At 24.7% G+C, this 21390-nt stretch overlaps 4 protein-coding genes across 10 annotated transcripts; 3 read left to right on the top strand and 1 right to left on the bottom strand.

The window, feature by feature from the left end:
- The first annotated feature begins 390 nt into the window (after window positions 1–390).
- Window positions 391–4668, top strand: LOC122848754 (myb-like protein X). 2 transcript variants are annotated; one of them, XM_044147041.1, is made up of 4 exons: window positions 391–560; window positions 1587–1691; window positions 2402–3176; window positions 3267–4668. In XM_044147041.1, the coding sequence occupies exons 1-3, from the start codon at window positions 504–506 to the stop codon at window positions 3149–3151; spliced, it is 912 nt and encodes a 303-aa protein (XP_044002976.1). In that variant the 5' UTR covers window positions 391–503; the 3' UTR covers window positions 3152–3176; window positions 3267–4668. The 2 variants fall into 2 exon arrangements, with proteins under 2 accessions (XP_044002976.1, XP_044002977.1); XM_044147042.1 differs by lacking the exons at window positions 391–560; window positions 1587–1691 and adding an exon at window positions 2075–2278.
- Window positions 4331–6050, bottom strand: LOC122848755 (DNA-directed RNA polymerase II subunit RPB9). Its single transcript, XM_044147043.1, has 3 exons — window positions 5657–6050; window positions 5511–5584; window positions 4331–5433 (listed from the first exon to the last, which is right to left on the bottom strand). Exons 1-3 carry the CDS (start codon window positions 5786–5788, stop codon window positions 5244–5246), a joined length of 396 nt encoding a protein of 131 aa, XP_044002978.1. The 5' UTR covers window positions 5789–6050; the 3' UTR covers window positions 4331–5243.
- Window positions 6051–6355: 305 nt separating this feature from the next.
- Window positions 6356–15657, top strand: LOC122848752 (longitudinals lacking protein, isoforms H/M/V-like). 3 transcript variants are annotated; one of them, XM_044147040.1, is made up of 5 exons: window positions 6356–6503; window positions 9278–9714; window positions 9795–10431; window positions 10542–10727; window positions 14684–15657. In XM_044147040.1, the coding sequence occupies exons 2-5, from the start codon at window positions 9340–9342 to the stop codon at window positions 14704–14706; spliced, it is 1221 nt and encodes a 406-aa protein (XP_044002975.1). In that variant the 5' UTR covers window positions 6356–6503; window positions 9278–9339; the 3' UTR covers window positions 14707–15657. The 3 variants fall into 3 exon arrangements, with proteins under 3 accessions (XP_044002975.1, XP_044002974.1, XP_044002973.1); XM_044147039.1 differs by lacking the exon at window positions 14684–15657 and having other exon boundaries at window positions 10542–12214; XM_044147038.1 differs by lacking the exons at window positions 6356–6503; window positions 14684–15657 and adding an exon at window positions 6762–7097 and having other exon boundaries at window positions 10542–12214.
- Window positions 15658–15807: 150 nt separating this feature from the next.
- Window positions 15808–20479, top strand: LOC122848751 (ankyrin repeat domain-containing protein 29-like). 4 transcript variants are annotated; one of them, XM_044147034.1, is made up of 6 exons: window positions 15808–16330; window positions 17546–17584; window positions 18332–18675; window positions 18826–19066; window positions 19147–19390; window positions 19469–20479. In XM_044147034.1, exons 1-6 carry the CDS (start codon window positions 16304–16306, stop codon window positions 20020–20022), a joined length of 1449 nt encoding a protein of 482 aa, XP_044002969.1. In that variant the 5' UTR covers window positions 15808–16303; the 3' UTR covers window positions 20023–20479. The 4 variants fall into 4 exon arrangements, with proteins under 4 accessions (XP_044002969.1, XP_044002971.1, XP_044002970.1 ...); XM_044147036.1 differs by having other exon boundaries at window positions 17546–17607; XM_044147035.1 differs by lacking the exon at window positions 17546–17584.
- Window positions 20480–21390: the final 911 nt, after the last annotated feature.

Here is a 21390-nt window from a genome sequence, read left to right as displayed (position 1 = left end):
TAAAAAAAAAAAAAATACTACATACTAAAAAAAATATCAGTATTTGAAAAATAATTTCATTTCAATTCACATTAATTAAATATTGTCAATATTTAAATTATTTATTATTTATTTATTTAAAAGCCAAAATTCTTTGGGAATTTATTGTGATCTTGCATCTAGTTAATTAAAAAAAAAATTATAAAATAAATATTTTTTCATTTGAGAAATAGTTTAAAAATTTAAGTTTAACAAAAAAAAAAATAAAATAAATAAATATGAATAATAATAATAATATTTAAAATATTCCCGCCTAAAAAAATAAAATAAAAAAATGGCGTTGATGACAAAAAACATTCTTGCATCGGCGTTTTGAGGCAAATGTTTGTCACGTGACCCACGCTAACCGCCATCTTTGCTTATTCGTATAAACAGTGTGGTGACCGGGCGCAGCGCGTAATTCACGTTCGTAATATCGTGCAAATAAATTGTGTTGATTGTGTTAATAATAATTGTGCATTAAAATGTCGGATATGAAGACAGACACTAAGAAAGATACAAGTGTCGATGATGTGTCCAAGGTAAGTTATTCTAATAATTATTAATTTAATATTATCAACAAATATTTATCATTAGTTTTTTTTATTTTTTTCTCATTCGTTTTTATTCTCATTTTTTTTTTATTCGGATGCGTTAACGTTTCAAGTCAAGCCGAGTTTACATCATATGAATCAAGGCGGCGTGCAAGTATTTTCGCACAAATATTTTCCCTCAAAAAAATAAACGGCTTTATCAACAATAAATTCATTAATCATATACAATATAATAATCATCATTTCAATCGTCAATTTATATATTTTTTTAAAATCATAATAATTATATCCTGTAGCCAACGACAATCGCTATCATTCTGATAATTTTTGCGCTTTTTTTTTTTTTTTTTTTTCTCTTTTTTTTTTTGTTCTTTTGAAGCTACTCTGTACCCGACCTTCAATAGCAAAGATGGTGGATGTTATTTTCTTTTTTTTTTAATATTTTTTTTTTTTATCATTTTTTTATGTGTGTTGTTTATGTCTGTGAGAGAGGGTCGCTAGTATCCACGCTGAGGATGGGACTCTCAAAAAGGCGGGAAAGTCCATCATCAATTACCACTTGATGAATTATTACTTTATTTTTATTTTTTTAAATATTATTCTAAGCTTTTTTATAATGATTAAAAATATATATAAAATTTACAATCAAAGCATTCTCTTATCAGCTTAAAAAATCCATTATCATTTAGTCTAGATTTTTTTTTTTTATTTAATCTACATTTTTAGTTTTTCTAAAATGTTATTGTGAAAGAGATGATGACGAGACATAAACAAAAATGAGAGAGAAACTTTTTATTTTCATTTTTTTTTATTATTGTTTATTTTCTTTTTTTTTTTTATGAATTTTAATTGGTCAACAAATGGCGCGAGGGGGACGCACGTAAACGAGCCAAGGGGCGCGTCAATTTTTAGTTTTTTAACTTGTAAATTTAAAATTTAATATATTGGCATTTTTAAATATTTTTATTATGATTATTAATTTATTTTTTTTTTTATATTATTTATATATTGAAGGACCAGGCATCAGAAGAGAAAGTAGCAGCAAAAAATAAACGTGGTGGCAACAAGCGACAAACGACCCTTGAAAAAGTTGCTGCTGAGGGTGATGCATTTGCCAAGGTGAGACTTGAATAAATATTTAAAAAAAAAAACAACATTTTTTAATTATCAAATTGTATGAATGATGATAAAACATCTAAAAATATATTTTACTATAAAAAAAAATTTTTATATATATTTAAAACTAAATTCTTTTGATAAAAAAAACAAAACAAAAATGTTTTTCTTTTTTTTTTTGTTGTATTTTCCCCTTGAGGCATTTTTTTTTTTTATTATATGGGCATATAAAGTTATAGAATCAGATCAGTTGCTTTTAGTCTGGCCTCTTTCTTTCTCTTTTAGTATTTATTTTTCTGTCTTTTTTCCTCCGGTTGAAATATATATGCACACATATGCCTGGTTGTGTATATATTGCGGGTGGTGGAAGGAATATTGTTTGAGAGTTGCGCGAACGAGGGGAATTCGGGAGTTAGGGGAAATGGATAACGACACAATCTCTTACTAACTTGCAAGTATTTATTTCTCCTACCAAAAAACATACGCCGGAAATGTTATAAAAAATATAAAATAAAAAAAAAAAAAACGTAATAAATACTGGTCGGGGAAAAAAAAAACGATTGAGGCGCCATTTTTCGAACATGCAAACGGTGCGTCATTGAACTTGTATAAATATTATAGAAAAATAAATAAAAAAAAGCATAATTATTGTTTTGTACTTGTACTAAAGTGAATTGATTATTTTATTGTTTTTTTTTTTTTTCACTTTGCAGGGATTAAATGCATCTGCTGAAGTTGAAGGTAGAAGACGTACTCGTAGCTCAGCTCGAGGTTTGACACCAGCACCACCAACTCCAATACCAGCTAAAAAAGCTAAAGCTGAACCAACACCAAAAGGTACAGGACGTGGTCGTGGTCGTCCAAAAAGACAAGATAAAAATAATGACATTAAAAATAATGATACAGATGAAGAAGTTACAAATAATAAAAACAACGACAAACATGATGAAGAAACGTCTGAAAAAATGGAGGTAGATGAGCCAAAAAAAGATGAAAAAAATGATATTAAAGAAAATAATGATAATAAAGAAATAAAAGAAAAAAATGATGTTGAAAACGAAGAAAACAACAAAAATGATGTTGAAAATGATCACAAAGATGTAGTTGATACTAAAAAACCTGAAAATAATTCAAACAAGGATGAAAAATCAACGGAAGAAGTGGATAATTCAGTAATAGAAAAAGAAACATCAACAGCAACAACAACAGTAACCACAACAACATCACCAACTACAACATCACCATCATCAACTACACCAACACCAACAACAACATCAACAACACCATCATCAACGCCAACGAGTGAAGAACAAAAGAAAAATGATGATACTGTCAAGGATAATTGTTCAGAAACAAGTAAAGATAAAGATGTTAAAGATTTACCTGTTGAAAAATCATCAACAACTGAAGTAACACCAGAAACAAATACATCAAACTCGACAACTGATGAAAAAAAAGAATAACCTTTTTTACATTAAACAACCATATGTAAGTTTATATAAATTAATTTATCCTAAAGTATAATACAAGTACTTGAAAAAATATATTTATATTGATGATTTATATTTTTTTAAACAGGTACCACAACGGCGCACACATTGAAACAAAATAATATCAAAAAGTTTCAACGTATATAATTAAAAATTAACATCACCTTGATATCGCCAATCACTGATCAATGAATCATCAATCAGCCCACAATAATCATCTCAATAAAACAACCATTTATTTTTATTTTTTTTTTTTAAATTTAACATTTCTTTTAAAAATATAACTCAGTAGCCAAGTACATATTTTGTTATGTACTTGCAATCTTTTTAATTTTAAATATATACGACTAATAAATAATAATATTTCATCTCGTGAATGGTTAAATTTAGATGAGCTGAGTGTTGATTCAACAGTTTGACAAGGTGTAGGGCATATATTGTTCATGTACAATGATAATATTATTGTAAAATATATTTAATATGGATGCATAGTTAAATTGTTACATTAAAAAAAAAAAAAAGAATAATAAATAATTATTATAAATTTAAATTTACTCATCAAGTTTCTACTGGTACTGATAAAGAAAGTAAATATTTCAGTAAAAAAAAAAAAAAAAAGTTTAACATTAATGTGTTTAATTACAATCTTGAAGTAATTGTATTGCATGAAATTTTTTTTAAATATAATTATTTAATAACAAAATAATAAAAAATGACATTCAATTATTAGTTTTAAAAATTTCTGGTACCATATTAAATATGTTTATATATTATTTTGTGAGTGTACAGATAGATTATATGATTAATGCATTTTTTTTTTTTTGTTTATCAATAAAATTCCAAATGTATTTTATAACAATAACTACAACAGCAACAATGACCACCAGTTCGATTGATGAAAAAAAAAAAAAATATATATTTTTCAAAATTAATCTTGATGTTAGTTATATTTTTATTTCATTTAATTTTTCTACAAATTGAGACATTAAAAAATTATAATTATTTGCAATGAATGTCTAAATGATGTAACAAAAAAAAATGAAAGTTGAAAAACATAAATTTATAATACGTACGATTGGTGCAATAAGATATAAAATATCGTACACAATTTGTTTATTTTTTAAATTAAAAAAAAAAAAAAATATATGTATATTTAAAATCATCAAGTTGTACGATTGTCAAACAACTGACTGCACGATTATTATTAAAAACTAATGCTGGATTAATTTTTACGAAAATATTTAATTAATATAAACAAAAAAGAAAAATAAAAAAATTGGTGGTCAGAAAGTTATCAGTGTGTTTGGAGTAAGTTTTAAAACAAAATGAAAAACAAAAAAAAAAAAAAAAAATATCTAGAGTTACGAGTTAGATAAAAATAAATTAACAATATGAACATTTATTAAATATATGGGCTTGACGAGTTATTGTCCATAAGGTCAGTACGAGCTAAGCGATATGTGTAATAAAACGAAAAAAAAAAAAATATATAGATATATATATATTATCATTTTATCATATTAATATTTGATGATAAACGAAAAAGAAACAAAAAAATTATAAATGAATGAGTCGTGAATGTAAGAGAAAATAGTTTTTTATATAAACTCTTTAATCAACCTTGGTTCTGGATAAATTTATCATTTAAAAAAAAATAATTTTCATTTTTTAAATTAATTTTAATACTTGTAAAGTTAAAAAAAAAAATTATTCAATTGTTGGTATAATTTTGAAATAATATATATGAAATAAATAAAGCAAACTTTTTTTTAAAAAAAAAAGAAATTTGCTTATTTATTTCATTTTATTTTTGGACAAATTAATTGAATACTTGAATGATCAAAAATTAAATAAAAATAATAATTAATATAATGGTAAAATGATGATTGATGGAGTGCTGGTGTCTGATTGACTTTTGTAACAAAAATTTACTTCAACAAATAAAAATAATGATAGAAATTTTTTTGTTTTATTAATGCCTTTCACATAGTTTAATTAATAATATATATATTTTGTTGTACCAATTTTAAGATGTATCAAATAAATAAAAATAAAATTGTTAAATTTATTCTGTCCAACGATGACAGCAATGTTGATTTGTACAAACATAATAAAGTCTCATTTCTTCTTCAGCTCTTCGTGTTTGAGCCTGGAAGAAAACAGCTTCATGATGTGAACATTCTGGACAATGATGTTCTTCTGTTCTTGGTAATGTTGGATCCGAAATAACATCAGCAACAATATGTGTCAATTCACTGTTAAAAAAAACCCAGTACATTAATATTTTTCATCCTGATAATACAAAAAAAAATGACACATCAACAAGACTTACTCAATTTCGTGCATAATTTTGTTGACATAAATACAAGTACTGTCAGCACATTGTTGATAATCACAATTTCTACACTAAAAAATAAATATTAATTAATAATTAATTATTAAGATTATATTTAAATATAAATGTAAAAATTTACTTACTGCATACATGAGAACTTTTTTTACTTTATCCTCTTTTGGATACAACATATTATTGCATTCTTGACAAAATCTTATACCAACAAAACCAGGACCATCATTATGTGAATCATAACCAGCAAGTCTAGCCGACATTATTATTATTATTTCTTAATTAGAGCAATTAAATTTTATATATATTTTTATTTAAATATTAAAAACAAAGATGACAAATAAGAGACAAGAGATGTATAACCACAAAATTCGTTAACAAAACATTGACCATGAATTTATGGATCGATTTCTCTCTCTCCTCTCTCTCAAGCTTTTTCTCAACAACCAATGAAAATAACACGAGTAGGGATAGTAGCTTTTTCATTGGCTAATACTAAATATTCACCAACCGGAAGTCGCCATTATAAATCCCTATTATTTTAATAATAATAACAATGATAAAATTTTTCCCACTCTAAATTATAATATTAGAAAAATAAATAAGACAATAATTAGCAATAAATAATGTCAATAATTAATTTAAAAAAAAAAAAAATTATTTTTGTAAAATATAAATTTATAAATAAACAATATAATGTTTTTAATTATTATTATATTATATTAAATATTAATATTATTTTTTTATTTACGTTTGGCGGTTGTATAAACTAACTGCGCAATGTATTTGTGCGCATTATTAAAATTTATATATATATACCAACATAATTACTATAATAAACATAATATCGAGCGAAATAATTAATGACCAAACGGAGAATATTCTCGTCGTAAAAGTACTTTCAAGCCACGAGGTGAAGCACCGAAATAAAAAATTTAAAAAAAATAAAAAAAAATTTTCCATTCAACAATTAAACAAGTAAGTTAAATATTATTAAAAAAGCAAAAAAAAAAAAATAATACAATATTTTGTATACTAAAATTTGAAAATATAAAAATACTCGAAAATTCAAATTTGGAGTTATCACACAACCGAGAGAGAGAGCGAGAGAGAGGGAGGGATTAAAATAAAAAGTAAGAGTGAGATAAAAAATAAAGACAATGATGTAAAAAAAAAAAAAATGAATATAATATTAAAAAAAAAAAAAAAACTATATAAATTTTCATATAAATATATAAAAGAGGCACATAAAGCGCTAGTGTTCCCATTCAAGCTCACCCCCCAGTTTGAGTAACTACCCCCACCTTAATAATTTTTTTTTGCTGCTCATTTATATATGTATAACAGTGTGGTATAAAACAGTGTATACTTGTGTTTATTTAAATGATATTTAAATGTGTATGTGTGCTCCCCTAGCTAGTGCAAATCTCGGCGGATGCATGTTTTCTTGAGGGATTCTTGTAATACACCACGAAATATATAAAAAAAAAAAAATCGACGCGGACAATAAAACAAAGTTTTTTAATAAATAAATTGTGAATTTATTAATTGTGATTATTACAATTATATTACGTAGGTATATTGTGTTAATTAATTATTATTCATTGTGCCGACAACAATTTAAATGAAAAAAAAAAAATGAAACAAAAAATACACATTGTTTAAATAATATTTAAAATAATAATTAGTTTTTGTGTTTGTGAATTGTTGGTTAATTTAATAAGAAAAGTTTTGTTTTAAAAAATTAAAAGCGTGTTTGCTTTGTGTGTATTAGATGAGATCAATTTCCCTTTACCCCTCGGTTTGCGTGTGTGTGTGTGTGTCTTAACAACCCCTCAGTTTGCCAACCAATTGGGGGATGATGGCCCTCGTCGGCGAGGCAGCGTCGTTTTATCTTTTTCTTTAAAATATTAATAATTATCATTTTTTTTTTTCTTCTCTTTTTCATTTTTGAAGAGAAAAAAAAGTCGTTTTTTTTAATGCTCCATTTTATCAACCTTTTAATATTTCTCATTAATTTTTTATTCTATCGAATTAATTATTTTTTTATTAATTATTTATTAATTATTAATTATTTTTTTAGGCCCTTTTTTTTTAAGTCATTTTGTTGGATTAAAAAAATTTTTTAGTTTTTACTATTGAACCCTTGATTAACCTGTTAGCGTCCACCATTGCCAACACGTGATTTTTCAAAAAACGAAAAAAAAAAAAATAAAAAAAATTTACCTTTCGGAACGCGTGGGTTATTCTATCTCTGTCACGTTCGCGTTACATAGCATCTTAATTTAATATTTTTTTTTTTTTCATTATAATATCCCATGCCGAGTTTTTACTCTGTATTTTAATTATTATAATTATTATACTCTGTGTAGATAATTTTTTTTTTTATATTAAATTTCATCTATATTTTTTAGGGCTGGATGTTAAAAAACAAAAAAAAAATATATTTGTTTTGCTTGCTTTTTTTGTCTCTTATTTAATTTAAAAAAATTATAAAATACATTTCATTTTTTTTTTAATAAATACTGGAGTTGAAATTTCTTTTTTGTCTGGAGTTTCGATGAAGGTTTTTTTTTTCTCTCTCTCTCTCTCTTTGTCCCTCTCTGCCCTCGGTTTTCTCCGGCATCCTTGGGATGAGAATCAACGAAAGAGAATTAACAAAAAAAAAAATATATAAAAAATTGAACAAATACAATCAGACGCTAGAATGTTCTTTTGCCATTAAAACATCAACATTTTTTTATTATAAATATTTTCGTTTATTTAATTTTAACAGATAATGTTTGTTGAATTTGTTGAATTGACAAATTTATTATTCGACAAGTCTTATCTTTTTTTTTTTTAATATATTGTTAATAATAATAATAATTTAATTTTTTTTTTCCCTCCCTTTTGTTGAGAATTAAGATGGGCCATTCTCTCTGTTAGTCGGCTTTGCTTGGTTTTTCTTATAGTTTATTAGTATTGGTAGTTAACATGTGTACATAAAAAAAATTTATATATATATATACAGATGTACACATAGGCATTTGCAATTTGACGCTATTATAGTTTTTGTTTAAAGAGGGGGCAAAGAGAGAAGAGCCAAATGTCTAACAACCAACGCGCTCTTTCGTGTGAACCCGTTGGCTTTTCGGGTATATTTTATTGTTAATGGAGATTCTCATGCCGTGACAGCCATGTTGTTTAATTCACTGATGCTCATTTTTGTCGAATAATTATAATCCGGTATTTTTTTCATATATTTATTCTACTTGTTATACACCAAAAGGAATCATATCAAAAAATTATTTATAAAATTGTCTTTCAAACTTTTTTATCGTCATTTGAATTATTCACTTGAATTATTTATTTTCAATACAAAATATTCTATAATCAGTTAGTTTTTATTATTATAATTAATATCAATTTTATATCAACTTATTTCATTGATATTGTGATGCTAAAAAAAAAAAAATGTCCAACATTTTGTGATCAACAAAATATAGCACATGTTTGACCATTTTTTTTTTTTTATTTTTTATTTTTTTTTTGTTATCTATTACTTTGTGGTTTTTTTTTATTTATTTAAATATAACTTTTTCTTATCGTTATTATTCATTTATAACAAAAATAACTTTATTTTATATTTATGTTTTTTTTTTTTTTTTTTAAATAATAATTATCATTTTAATTTTAGTTGAAATATTTATTTTTGTATTTTTTAATTTTACACCAAGTTTATTTATTAATATTCTATTTTTAATTTACAGATTGAAAAAAAAAAAAAAAAAATATTTGTGAATTGTTAATTGGAAAATAATTAATAATAATCATGGAAAGTGGTAGTGATTTGCCGACTGCGGCAAATTATCCTGATGGTGATCGTCAACAATTTTGTGTATCATGGAATTCACATCAATCAAATATGCACAATGCATTTCCAAAATTATTGAGTTCTGAGCAATTTGTTGATGTAACATTGGCATGTGATGGTGGCTCAATAAAATGTCATAAAGTTGTATTATCAGCATGCAGTGATTATTTGGAAAGATTATTACTTGAAATACCATGTACTCATCCAATAATATTTTTACGTGATATGCGTATGTGGGAATTACAGGCGCTTGTTGAATTTATGTATCGTGGTGAAGTTTATGTAGAACAACAACAACTAGCTAAACTTATGCAAGCAGCTGAAGCACTTCAGGTAATAAATTTTTTTGCTTAATTTTATTTCAACAATAATATAAAATATAAAATTAAAAATATTCATTCATTTAAATAAAGGTACGTGGATTATCAAGTCAGCAGGGACATGGTAATGCACCAAGTGAAAGTGAAACAGCACAAAGCTCAACAGCAACCTCATCAACACCATCAAGTCCATCAAAAAGTCAAACAATGGATAATAAACTTGATGATACAACTAACAACGAAATGATAACATCATCATCACCACCACCATCACCATTACCACCATCATCTTCTTCATCATCATCATCTTCACATCAACCATCACAACAACAACAACAACAACAACCACAACAACAACAACAACAGCAACAACAACCACAAATACCAACAACAAATTTTCTTGATAGTTCAACAACAATAACACCAACGATAATTAATAATAATCATACAACAATAACACCATCAACAAATAATTTACCTGAAACTCCATCATCAGCAAATACCTCAGATTTTGTTAATATTGAACATATTGAACATAATGAAGCACTACAACATCTTGAAAAAGCACTTAATTCATGTGAAGCTACAATGACTGAGGCACCAGGTATGGTTAAAATGGAACCAGATGATACTTTTATACCACAGGACAAGCCTTATTCAATAAGTATGGTACCAACGAATAATTCAAGCAATTGTAGTACTCCAAACAGTCCATTACTCTCAATTGAAGGTAAGATAATTTTATATTTCATTTAAACTTTATGATGAAACAATTTTAAAGCTGTAAGTTGTTGTTTATATTAACTTGTATTTTGTTTTTCTTTAAATCATTATTATTAGGATATCAAAGACGACAACGACGTTCAGAGGCTGAACTTAAACAAGCATCTGATATGGTTGTACGTGGCACGACGTTTCAAGTTGCTTCTGAAAAATACAACATTCCAATAAGCACAATACGTTTTTACATGGATCGAAAGGGTATCTTAAAAAGGCGAAAACGTGGACGTGGATCGGCAAATATAGGTGCGTCGATGAGTCAACCGAGTAGCTCGGGAAGTCCACCATATCATATGATGAATTATCGTATGAATGAGAGTTTAAACTCTAGTTTACAGTAGTAGGTTACATCGTCCCCTGTCGCTGACAAAATTTCATACAAATGAACAACAAAAAAACAAAAAAAAAAACAACAACAAAAAGAAAACAAAAATATATTTAATAAATAAATCACGTAGTAGAAAAAAAAAAAAAAAAAAAACAAAACAAAATGATGGAAAAAAATAGAAATTATACTATTTTCGATTGATTATTTAATTTTTTTTTTTTCTAATTACGTAGCTTCATGATACCAAGTTGCTAAATTTATTTATTGATTTTTATTTTATTTTTCTGTATTTTTGTTTGTTTGTCATTCGAAAAAAAATTTGACGGTTATCATGAAAAAGAAAACAAAAAAAAAAAAATATTATACAAATAAGATTTTCATTTAAAAATGAAGTAAAAAAAGAAAAGTATATTAAAATAGTAAAACGTAATACTATATAAATATTGTATAAATAATGTTTGAACGCATAATCCGGTTTTATTAAAAACGGTGCATGAATGTGTCTATGTGCGTGTTAATTGTGTGAATTAACGAATGAATGATTGTAGTTAATTATTATTTTGTTTCTTTTTTTATTTTTATTATAATTTTTTTTTTTTTTTTTTTTTTGGAGGGTCCTCTTGCATTTTCCACGTTTCATAAAATTATTATCATTTGATTTTGTGTTTCGTTTTAAATGGAAAATAAACAAAGACCCATTTAAACTTAAATTTTTTATCATTTATAATATATTTTCGAATATATTTTTTTTACTTTTATTATTGTTTATAACTGATTTTTTCATTTTTTTTTTTTTAAATAAAAAACACACTTTTGTACTCATGCCCTTTGAGATTTTTTTTATATTAAATAAAAAACATGTATAGAAAAAGACAAACACAAAAAAAAAAATAAAATAAAAATACTTAGGACCTGATGAGATAATAATGAAAATGAAAAAAATTTTAGATTAAGATTGTTTTTTTTTTTCTTTTTTTTATTTAAATATAAAAATATATATATATATTTTGAATCGGGTGGACCCTCCTGGTGACACGATAATGAAAGTCGACATTTTTAGTCACACACTTAATAATATTCATCGCGAATACTCTGATGATAAATCATGACTTAGAGTTAAAGGCTTTTTTTTTTAGAAAATAAAAATAAACAAAAAAAGTTAAACAAAATAGTAAATAAAAAAATAATGAAAGTGAGAAAATGATAAGTAATGTGTATTGAATAAAAAAAATAATAATAAAGCAACTCGTGCGGTGTTGATGATTTTGTCAAATAAAATGTTCAAAAGAGGCCATATTTTTTCATGCAATAATCAAATTTGTATAGACAAAAACAAAAAAAAAAAAATTAATTACCAAGACTACACTCATGAAACTTAGATACAAAAAAACCTGAACAAAAATAATAGTAGTAATAAACAAATAATAATTTAATGATAGAAAAATAAAAATAATAAAAAAAAAACGTTGACAAATGATTTGAAATAATCATGAATAAATAACAAAAAATTAAATTATCTAAAATACCAACAGGATAGCATAGTTAAATTTTGAAAGGCTCTAAAAAATAATAATAATAATAATAATAATGAACTAATAGATCTATTACCAGTATTCCAAAAACCAATGCAGAATAAAATTAGTTTTCTAAATGGACTTTTGCCTAGACCCCTCCGTAAAAAGAAAAAAAAAAAAAAAAAGAATAATAACATATATTAAATGTTGAGTATTGTCTTTTTTTTTTTTTAAATATTAAAAACTTTTTAAATAATTTTTTTTTTTTTTTAAAATGACAAAACCCTGTGGGGTAAGAAAAAGAAAAAAAAAAAAAAAAACTGAGTTAAAATAAATGATATAAAAGACAGAAATAATTAAAATTCAAATTTTTAAAATAAAAATTTAGTCGTGTTTAGTCAATGCAGAATGAATTTGATGAATTTTTTTTCTTTTTTTTCTACCTATATTTATAAATAAATTGTATTTATCATTTTTCGTTAGTAATTTGCCCGTCATTGACAGTCATCGTTGGCTGTCAACACAATTGTACAGATAGATGATTCATGAATAAGATTGATCGATGGAAATAAAAATATATAATTATGATTATATAATTAAAAAAAAAATAAAAATAAATGATAGTCAGTTACCACAAAGGTACATAGAGCCATTTTTGTTGTTCTCAACAAAATGACAATGCAAAAAAATAATAATTTTTTTGCATCTTTATTCAGGGAATATTATAAAACCCTTTTTTTTTTTTTTTATAAAAAAGAAAAGAAAGTAATTTTTTTTTTTGTCGTGTTTGCTATTGACGCATTCGTTTTTTCCAGTGGCCAATAATAAGTTTATATTTATATATAAATAGAGCTTTTTTTCGAAATGTTCCTTTTGTAGAAATTTTCAAAGAAATTTTCAAAAAACTTTGTTTCTCTTTAAGCATACGTAATTATATTTAAATTATATTAATTTTTTTTGTAAATTAATTTACAATTATTTCTTAGAAAAAGAAAATAACTAATCATCAATTAAATTATCAATTACATTTTATTAAATTTTATATATTTTTTTTTCGAAAACCTGAAGCAGGAACATTTCGAAATTATCTCAATCAAACTTAATTCTCATCATTAATTTACTGAATTTAAAAATAAATATTATTTCTTTTAGAAATATATATTTATCATTGAAATCTTACATTTTTTTTTAAATGCTCATTTTTATTTTTTTTTTGTTTATATATATGTGAAAATGATTTAATTATTATTTAGATATTAAAATAATAATTAAAGTCAAAATAAAATGACACACACACACACATGTATCTGATGAAAAAAAATTATTATTTTTCGATATTAGATATATCTAAAGAGAAATATTTAAGAAAATTTTTAAAAATAGAAAAACAAATTAATATTTTTTTTTGTTTTTTGCTTGATAGTTCAGATTAGTGTCCCAATTGTTTAACGTGTGAATGCTGAAAGGTTCGCCATCTTCCAGTGAGATATATATATTTTTTTTTTCATAAAAATTAATTTTAATAATAAATAATAATTGTAATGATAGTAATAGTGATAAATAGATTTTAATTTATATAAATAAAATTAAATGAACAAAGCAAAAAAAGCAAAATCACGTTGAACAATTTAAACTAGGGCTAAATACAAATTCGCGTTACAACCCAACCCAAGTATTTTTCATTCAATCATATTAAAAAAATATATATATTACAAATAGAATTATAAATCATACATTAGAATAATGAAAAAAAAATAAAAATTATGAATGATTGATATAGAAAATAATAAACAAGATAAAAAAAGAAAAATGAAAATGAAAAAAAAAAAAAAACAAACGTGTTCTGAGGACATATAACTACGTTTAATTTTAAGATGATGTAAGATGTGTTAGTGAAAGTTTGCTTCTAATTAGTTATTTAGAAACAATGCTATAAACAATAATTATCATAAAATATAATAACGAAAAAAAAATAATTATTACCATAAGGCATTTAAGTGCAGAGTATTTCTTAATAAAATTTAATTCTAAAATCAAACAAAATTATTATTTTATTTTTTATGTTATCACATATATAATTTTATTTTTCTAATTTTTTTCATATATATAAAAATGTGTTGTTTTAATTTAATTTTTTTTTTTTTTCTTTTTTTAAACAAGTATGCATGAAAGTTATGCCTGGTATCGCGATAAAATTAAAAAAAAAAAAAAAAATACAACGCAGAAAGTTATCCAGTCCCGGACGTAAAGAAACAAAAAAAAATTTCAAGTTTAATTTTAAACTAAATAAAAAAAATACCTACGCAGAATGAAGAATATATGTATTTTTTTTTTTAACGTCTGTGCGCATTTATTCGCAGGCCGAAGAACGGACATACACTAACGTGGGAAAATATGAAAACGATTGTTTTCTCCGTCACATTGCAGACACGAGGTCGACTAGATCGCAAGATGAGAAGAAGATATTACAGGAGAAAAAGGATGATGATATAATGATGAAGATGATAATGAAAAATGATAAATAATTTTATCAACAAATAGTCCAGTCAGCCAGCCAACCCCCAAGCAGACAATATATTGAATATATTGTCACACCGACCTTAAAATTCATCAAAAGGATTACAACGATGAATAATATATTTTAAATCAACGTTTGTCCATACACACTCGACTCAAACGTAAAACAAAAATTCAAACAAAGCCAAATGATTAAAAAAAAAATTGTCTCAATTGCTTCGAATTTTTTATTTTATTTAAAATTTTGAAAAAAAGAAAACTGATTAGTGCAATTATCAATTGATTGCTAAAGTGAGGAAGTGAAATTCCATTTGTGTTTGTATTTTATATAATAATGTATCTTCTTGGTGACATAGTTGTGCCAAAAGAAGATAATGAAAGCGTGCTTATTTGATAGATTTACTTAGTATTAGCTGAACGAAATGAAAACAAGAAAATGACAAAAAAAAAAAACATAAAAATTAATTGCTAGTTTTAATTTTCCAAAAAATAAAAGGGAAAATTAAATTTTGTAAAAGCAAATATATAAGATTTTAAGAAAAGAGATTTTTTTTGTATGTAAGAAAAAAAAAAAAATAAATGATAAAAATATGTACAGTGACTGGGATCACCCGGACCTTTCTCACTGTCACCAAGTCACTGTGACCGAGAGGGCCAGGGTCATTGTACGAAAATGCAATTTTCCTTTTTTTTTTTTTTTTACTTTTTTTATTTTTCTCCACATACTGCAGTTATCAATTAATCATTCTTGAATAATTTCTATTTATAATAATTTTATTGGTAGTCTTAACTTTGTTTCTAAAAAAAAAAAGAAAAAGAATTATGTATACACAAAGAATAGAAATATTTCTACGTCGCGGTTAAGAACCTTTCTAGAAACAAACTATCAAGACCAAAAGAATTTCCCTCTCTCAAATTAATTCCATGCAAGAAAAATAAGCGACAAAAGAAAAATTAAATTAAAAAAAAAAAAACACGTGGAGTTTTGCCATCTGGGGATTTCCCTCACCTTGGTTTTGTCCAAAAAATAATTTCTTGGCATGAAACTTGTCTTTTGTGCGTACAAAATTTATCGAAATTTTTTTAAAATAATAAAACAAAATAATGGCTTTTATTTTCCTTTTTTTTTTTTCAACAATTTTTGTATTAATATTTATTTAAGGATCTTCCTCCTTTTCAATTATCAGTCAATCATGTCTTCCAATCATTATTATGTGAAAAAAATTATTTATTGCAAGACGTTAATAATAATGATCCCAAAACACTGATCAATCAATTAAATAAATGATTGTTGATCAATTTAAAACAAGTAGCATCAAATCGTACATATTAAAATAAAAGCTGCGCAAGCTCCAAATCATCATCTTGTCTCTTTGTGTTATTTTTGGCGGTATTGCCTCGGTTCTATGCTTTAAATAGGAGTGTGTTTTCTTTGAGAAGGCAGTTTGTAACACGATTTCTACATGCTGGAACATCGTACTCTTTTTGAAGTAAGTAAATTGACTTAAAAAACAATAGTGAACACACAAAAACAAAATATATATATAATCAACAAAGTGCATCATGATTAATTACTTTTTTTAATTTTTAATTAATACAATAAATTATGTAAAAGAAAAAAGTTTATTTCTTAAATTTAATAATGATAATGATAATGATGATGATGATGGTAATGGAGATATGTAAAAAATTAAAAAGTCCGATTTATTTTCATTGAAAAATAAATAATTCAAAATAAGTGAGGGAAAAATTTTGTGATTCTAATGTGTCAGTAGAAAAGTTGGTGAAATTGAAAATCAGGAGGAAGAAATATAATTGTATTTAAATTTATATAAAAAAAAATTATATAAATAGAAAAAAAAAAAATTATACATTTTTTATTTTAACATTTCTTGTTTTAAAATAATTTTCTTTTTTTTTTTTTTACATATTGTTTTATTGTGGAGTGATAGAATGAATAAAAAAAAAAAAAAAAGGATATGTATATTTCGTCGAATATATAGTTATATAAATAAATATATATTGTAATGATTATTTTTAAATTGTGAGTGCAACGTATTAACCTGAGTTTCGCAAGCTCGTGATACTTTTTTTTTTTTTTTATTTTTTTATCTATTTTATTTTATTTTTTTTCTATCAACGAGTATAGAGGACATGTGTCAACATTTTGTAAATCATCAATAAATGTCAAGAACAAGTCTTGATTTTGTATAATTATTAATGATTAATTAATTGTTCATAATAAAATTTAAATTAAATTTTAAAAAACATTATTATTTTTTTTTTTTTATTATTTTCATTCAAATTTATATATATTTTATATTGCGCGTCATTTTTAAGTGTTTATTTTATTGGCAAATGTTCCAAAAGCATTTCATGATTATTTTGGAAATATTAAAATTACATTTTATGATTTAAATATGACGCAAAAAAAAAAAAAAAAAAAATTATTATTATTATTTTTACCTTCAAATTTGCGGAAGTTTTTATATTTGAACAGACTGCACGTCTCGTATATATATAGCTTTTTATTTTTACATATAAAAAACATTGAAAAAAAAATAATTTAATAACTTTAAATTATTTCTAATAATTAAAAAACATATTAGAAAGTTAAAATTAGTCAATGGATTAAGTATATAAATTAAAAATTTATATTTAATAATCTTTTTCATTTTTTTTGTCTGTTTTTTTTTTTATTACAGGTATCTTATGCACGGTTAACATTGTTTCGATCAAACGAAGTGCGTATTTTTTTTCACAATGGGTTTGTAAATAAATAATAAAATCAACTAGCATGCATCAATTGATCTTAAGATGCATGTTGCTTCACTTTTATTATCATTTTTTTTCTTCTTCATATACAAATAAATTAAAGGAGTTGAGAGATGTACATATAGAAACGATTAAAAATTATGTGCTCTATTCTAAAGCAAAAATATAAAAATAAATAATAATACAAAAAAAAAAAAAAAAAAATTAAGATGGTAATTGATTCGTCGAGATAAATGACGATGCTTTAGAAATAGCATTACCCTTTGAATGTTCTTAATAAATGCAACGTCAGTAAGCTTCTGGCAGTCATAAAGATCAGACAATAATTATTAATTAAATTATATAAAATTTAATAATTTATAAAAGAAAATTAAATTATGGGTTCATGGAGTACACGTCATTATCGTTCACTTATCTCAATACTCCTGGCAAGTTGATGAAAACAACAATCAAAAATTAAAAATAAAATAAAAAAATAATTGTCATTTTTATTTTAAAGCAACGTTTAATCATCAAATCATCACTGGTACCAGTTCAAAATTAAATCACAATATCATATCATTAGCATGTTTTCTTCTTTTTATTTTTATTTTCAAATTCTATTTTAATTTTAAGGAATGATTATAATAAAAACCAATTTGTATTTATTCATTTATTAATTTAGTATTTTGTTTGTTTGTTTTTTTTTTTTTGTTTTTTTTTCTTCAACGTTACAGATGCCAACCGAGTGCATATCCAATCCTCTACAAAGAGAACTTGCTGATTCGATAATTCGAATGCAGTCGTTGGATGAAATAAGAATATTATTGGCTTGTGGAGCTAAACCAAATGATGCTGTTACACAGGGACTTAGACCACTTCACTATGCAATATGGCAAAAATATACTGATGCAGCACAATTACTTATTGTACGTGGTGCTGATATTGATGCAACTGATGAATGTGGTTATTCAGCACTACATCTTGCTGCTGAACATGGATATCATGATCTTGTTAAATTATTAATAAAAGCTGGTGCTAAAGTTGATCATCGTGAAGATACAAATGAACTTTTTCCAAGGTTTTTTTTTGTTTTTCATTTTTACATATTTATTAATAATAATTATTTATATACCTATTTAATTAAAGCTATCTTTCAATCATCTCTAGCCAAGTAAAAAAAAAAAATAAATATTAAAATTAATTATCATTCATTAAATTTTAAAAATAGAACAATGTTATGCGAGGAGCCATTACGTCTTGCCTTGAGAAATCGTCACATTGAAGTTGCTAAAACACTACTGGAAGCTGGCGCAAATCCAAATAAACGTTATTTTTTTGGTTCGGAAATTAATTTAATATCACCATTGGATCTTGATTGTATGGAACTTTTATTATCATTTGGAGCACATCCAAATACACGTGATCGTGCTGGTTTAACACCACTAATGAAAGCTGCACGTTTACCACAAGTAAGTTATTTATTTATTTACTAATTAAATAATAATAAAGATAATAATTATTGACCTTGAATTTATAAATTAATTAATAGGGTATTGCTGCTGTATTATTGCTGCTAAGTTTTGGTGCTGATGTTAATGCAATGGCTGATCCAAGACATGATTTTAGAACAGTTTTACACTATGCAATATTAGGTGGTGATCCAACAGTTATTAATTTATTATTGAAACAAGGTGCTTCATTGGATCTTGGCTCAGATTATCAAAAACCAACAGCATTGGATCTTGCTATTCTCAAGGGTGATCTTTCAATTGTTGAAATGTTACTTGAAGCTGGTATGTATTGTTTGTTTTTTTTTTTTTTTTCAATTTAATTTTAATATATAATTTATTTAATTATTTATTATTTTATAGGTGCAAATGTCAATGCAACATCACCAATAATTGGCTCACCTTTACATGTTGCATGTGCTGATAATATACCAAATCGTTTTGGTATATTATGTATGCTACTTGAACGTGGAGCTGATCCAAATCTTGTTATACGAAGTGATGAAGGTCCAGCATTACGTCCAGTACTTGCTGAATATGTTGCATCAAATGAAAATCCATCAATTGAAGTTATACAATTATTATGTAGTTATGGTGCACGTGTTGTTATTAAAACACAATTTCGTGATCCACATGGTATATTAAATTCACTACAAAATACAGCAAATAAACCAAGATTATTAAGAGCACTTCTTGAAGCTGCTGAAAGTTTTGATCCATGTATGATTAAAAGATCAAGTAGTTTAACTGATGCACAAAGAGTACTTATTATGGAAGCTGCTAAAACACCATTACCATTAACACATCAAGCAAGATTAATTGTTAGAAAATTATGTGGTAATAAATTACCTAAAATTGTATGTAGATTACAAGTACCACGAACGTTACATCGTTATTTACTTTATGACTGTAACTAACGATATTGTTTATCATTTTAAAAAATAACAACAACAACATCTTATCATCATGATAACTTATTGTTATCACTTTTTGATTGTGATAAAATTCGACTCGACATTATTATTATTTTTCTAAATATTTTTTAGTCTTTTTATTTCAATTATTGCTATCATTAGACTGATGCTATAAATCATTTTACATTAATTGCTATTATATATAATTTGAAAATAATATTTTAAGGTAAAATTTCGATAAAAAAGAAAAAAAAAAAAAAACCAAACAAGTCTGAGGAATAATCAAGTATTAACGTACCTTTAAAAAGAGAAAAAAAAAATATAAAAAAGAAAAGTGTGACCTCACTATATTTGACTTGTTTCAAGTTTGCTGTTATATCTGATATTTAATTTTTTACCTTTGTATAATAATTAAGGATTAACGGATTTAAATAAAATGACGATAATATATTTGTGTCAATATGTATAATATATTTTTTAATGACTTTAATAATTTATTTTCTTACATGTTATAAAAAATAAACATCATTATGCTTTGCGTTATGTAACAATTAATAATTAGTCATTTTTTTTTTGGAAAAATTAAAAATTGAAAAAGTTGGAAAAAAATTGAACTAATGGTGGAGAAAGTTGGAAAAAGGGTGGAGAGATAAAAATAATTTTACAGCGGAGAAATTCTTCCGAAATAAACGACGAGGAGAAAATTTCTCCAATCATTTCTCCGCATGGGTCAATTTGTGAGAAATTCGGGGTAATCGCGGAGAAATTCGGACAAATATTTTCACCAGGGATTATGCGACTATTTGACGTTGCATCGTATGACAATTTTGGCAAGTAAAATAATATAATGAGTCATTATTAATGACAAATATCTGGTTGTTAATTTAAATAATTAAAAATAGACATTTTAATAATGCGCGATTTCTACCTTTGAAAATAAATTTTATATTATTTACTTTATATATTTTTTAGTTTTGTTTAACTGTATTTAACTATTGTTAATTAAAAATATAAAAATTGTCACGTTTTTTTTGTGGAATACTATCATAAATTTTGCGTGCCAAATAAACGACTTATTTCACTGCGCACTTCGTTGTTTGAGTATTTTAGTTGACAACACTTAGAATCATCAGTTTTCACTATAGTTAGATACCCAGTGTGGTATAGAAATATTGCTGTTTTTTTTTCTTTGTTCATCTCATAAACGACTGTCTCGAGTTCTGCGGCAGAAAAAGTTGTATTGTCACTACATTTTTGCAAATAACTAATTGGTATTTCGTCTTCAATTGGAATATCTTTCAATACAGATGGATTTCCTGTTAGAATCCAATAGTCCTTAATCTCGTACTTATTAAGGCATTCTATTACGGA

The sequence above is a fragment of the Aphidius gifuensis genome, linkage group LG2, assembly GCF_014905175.1.
Source record: "Aphidius gifuensis isolate YNYX2018 linkage group LG2, ASM1490517v1, whole genome shotgun sequence".
Classification (NCBI taxonomy): domain Eukaryota; kingdom Metazoa; phylum Arthropoda; class Insecta; order Hymenoptera; family Braconidae; genus Aphidius; species Aphidius gifuensis.
The sequence above is the reverse complement of the archived record's forward strand: the minus strand, read 5'-3'. Positions and strand labels throughout refer to the sequence as shown.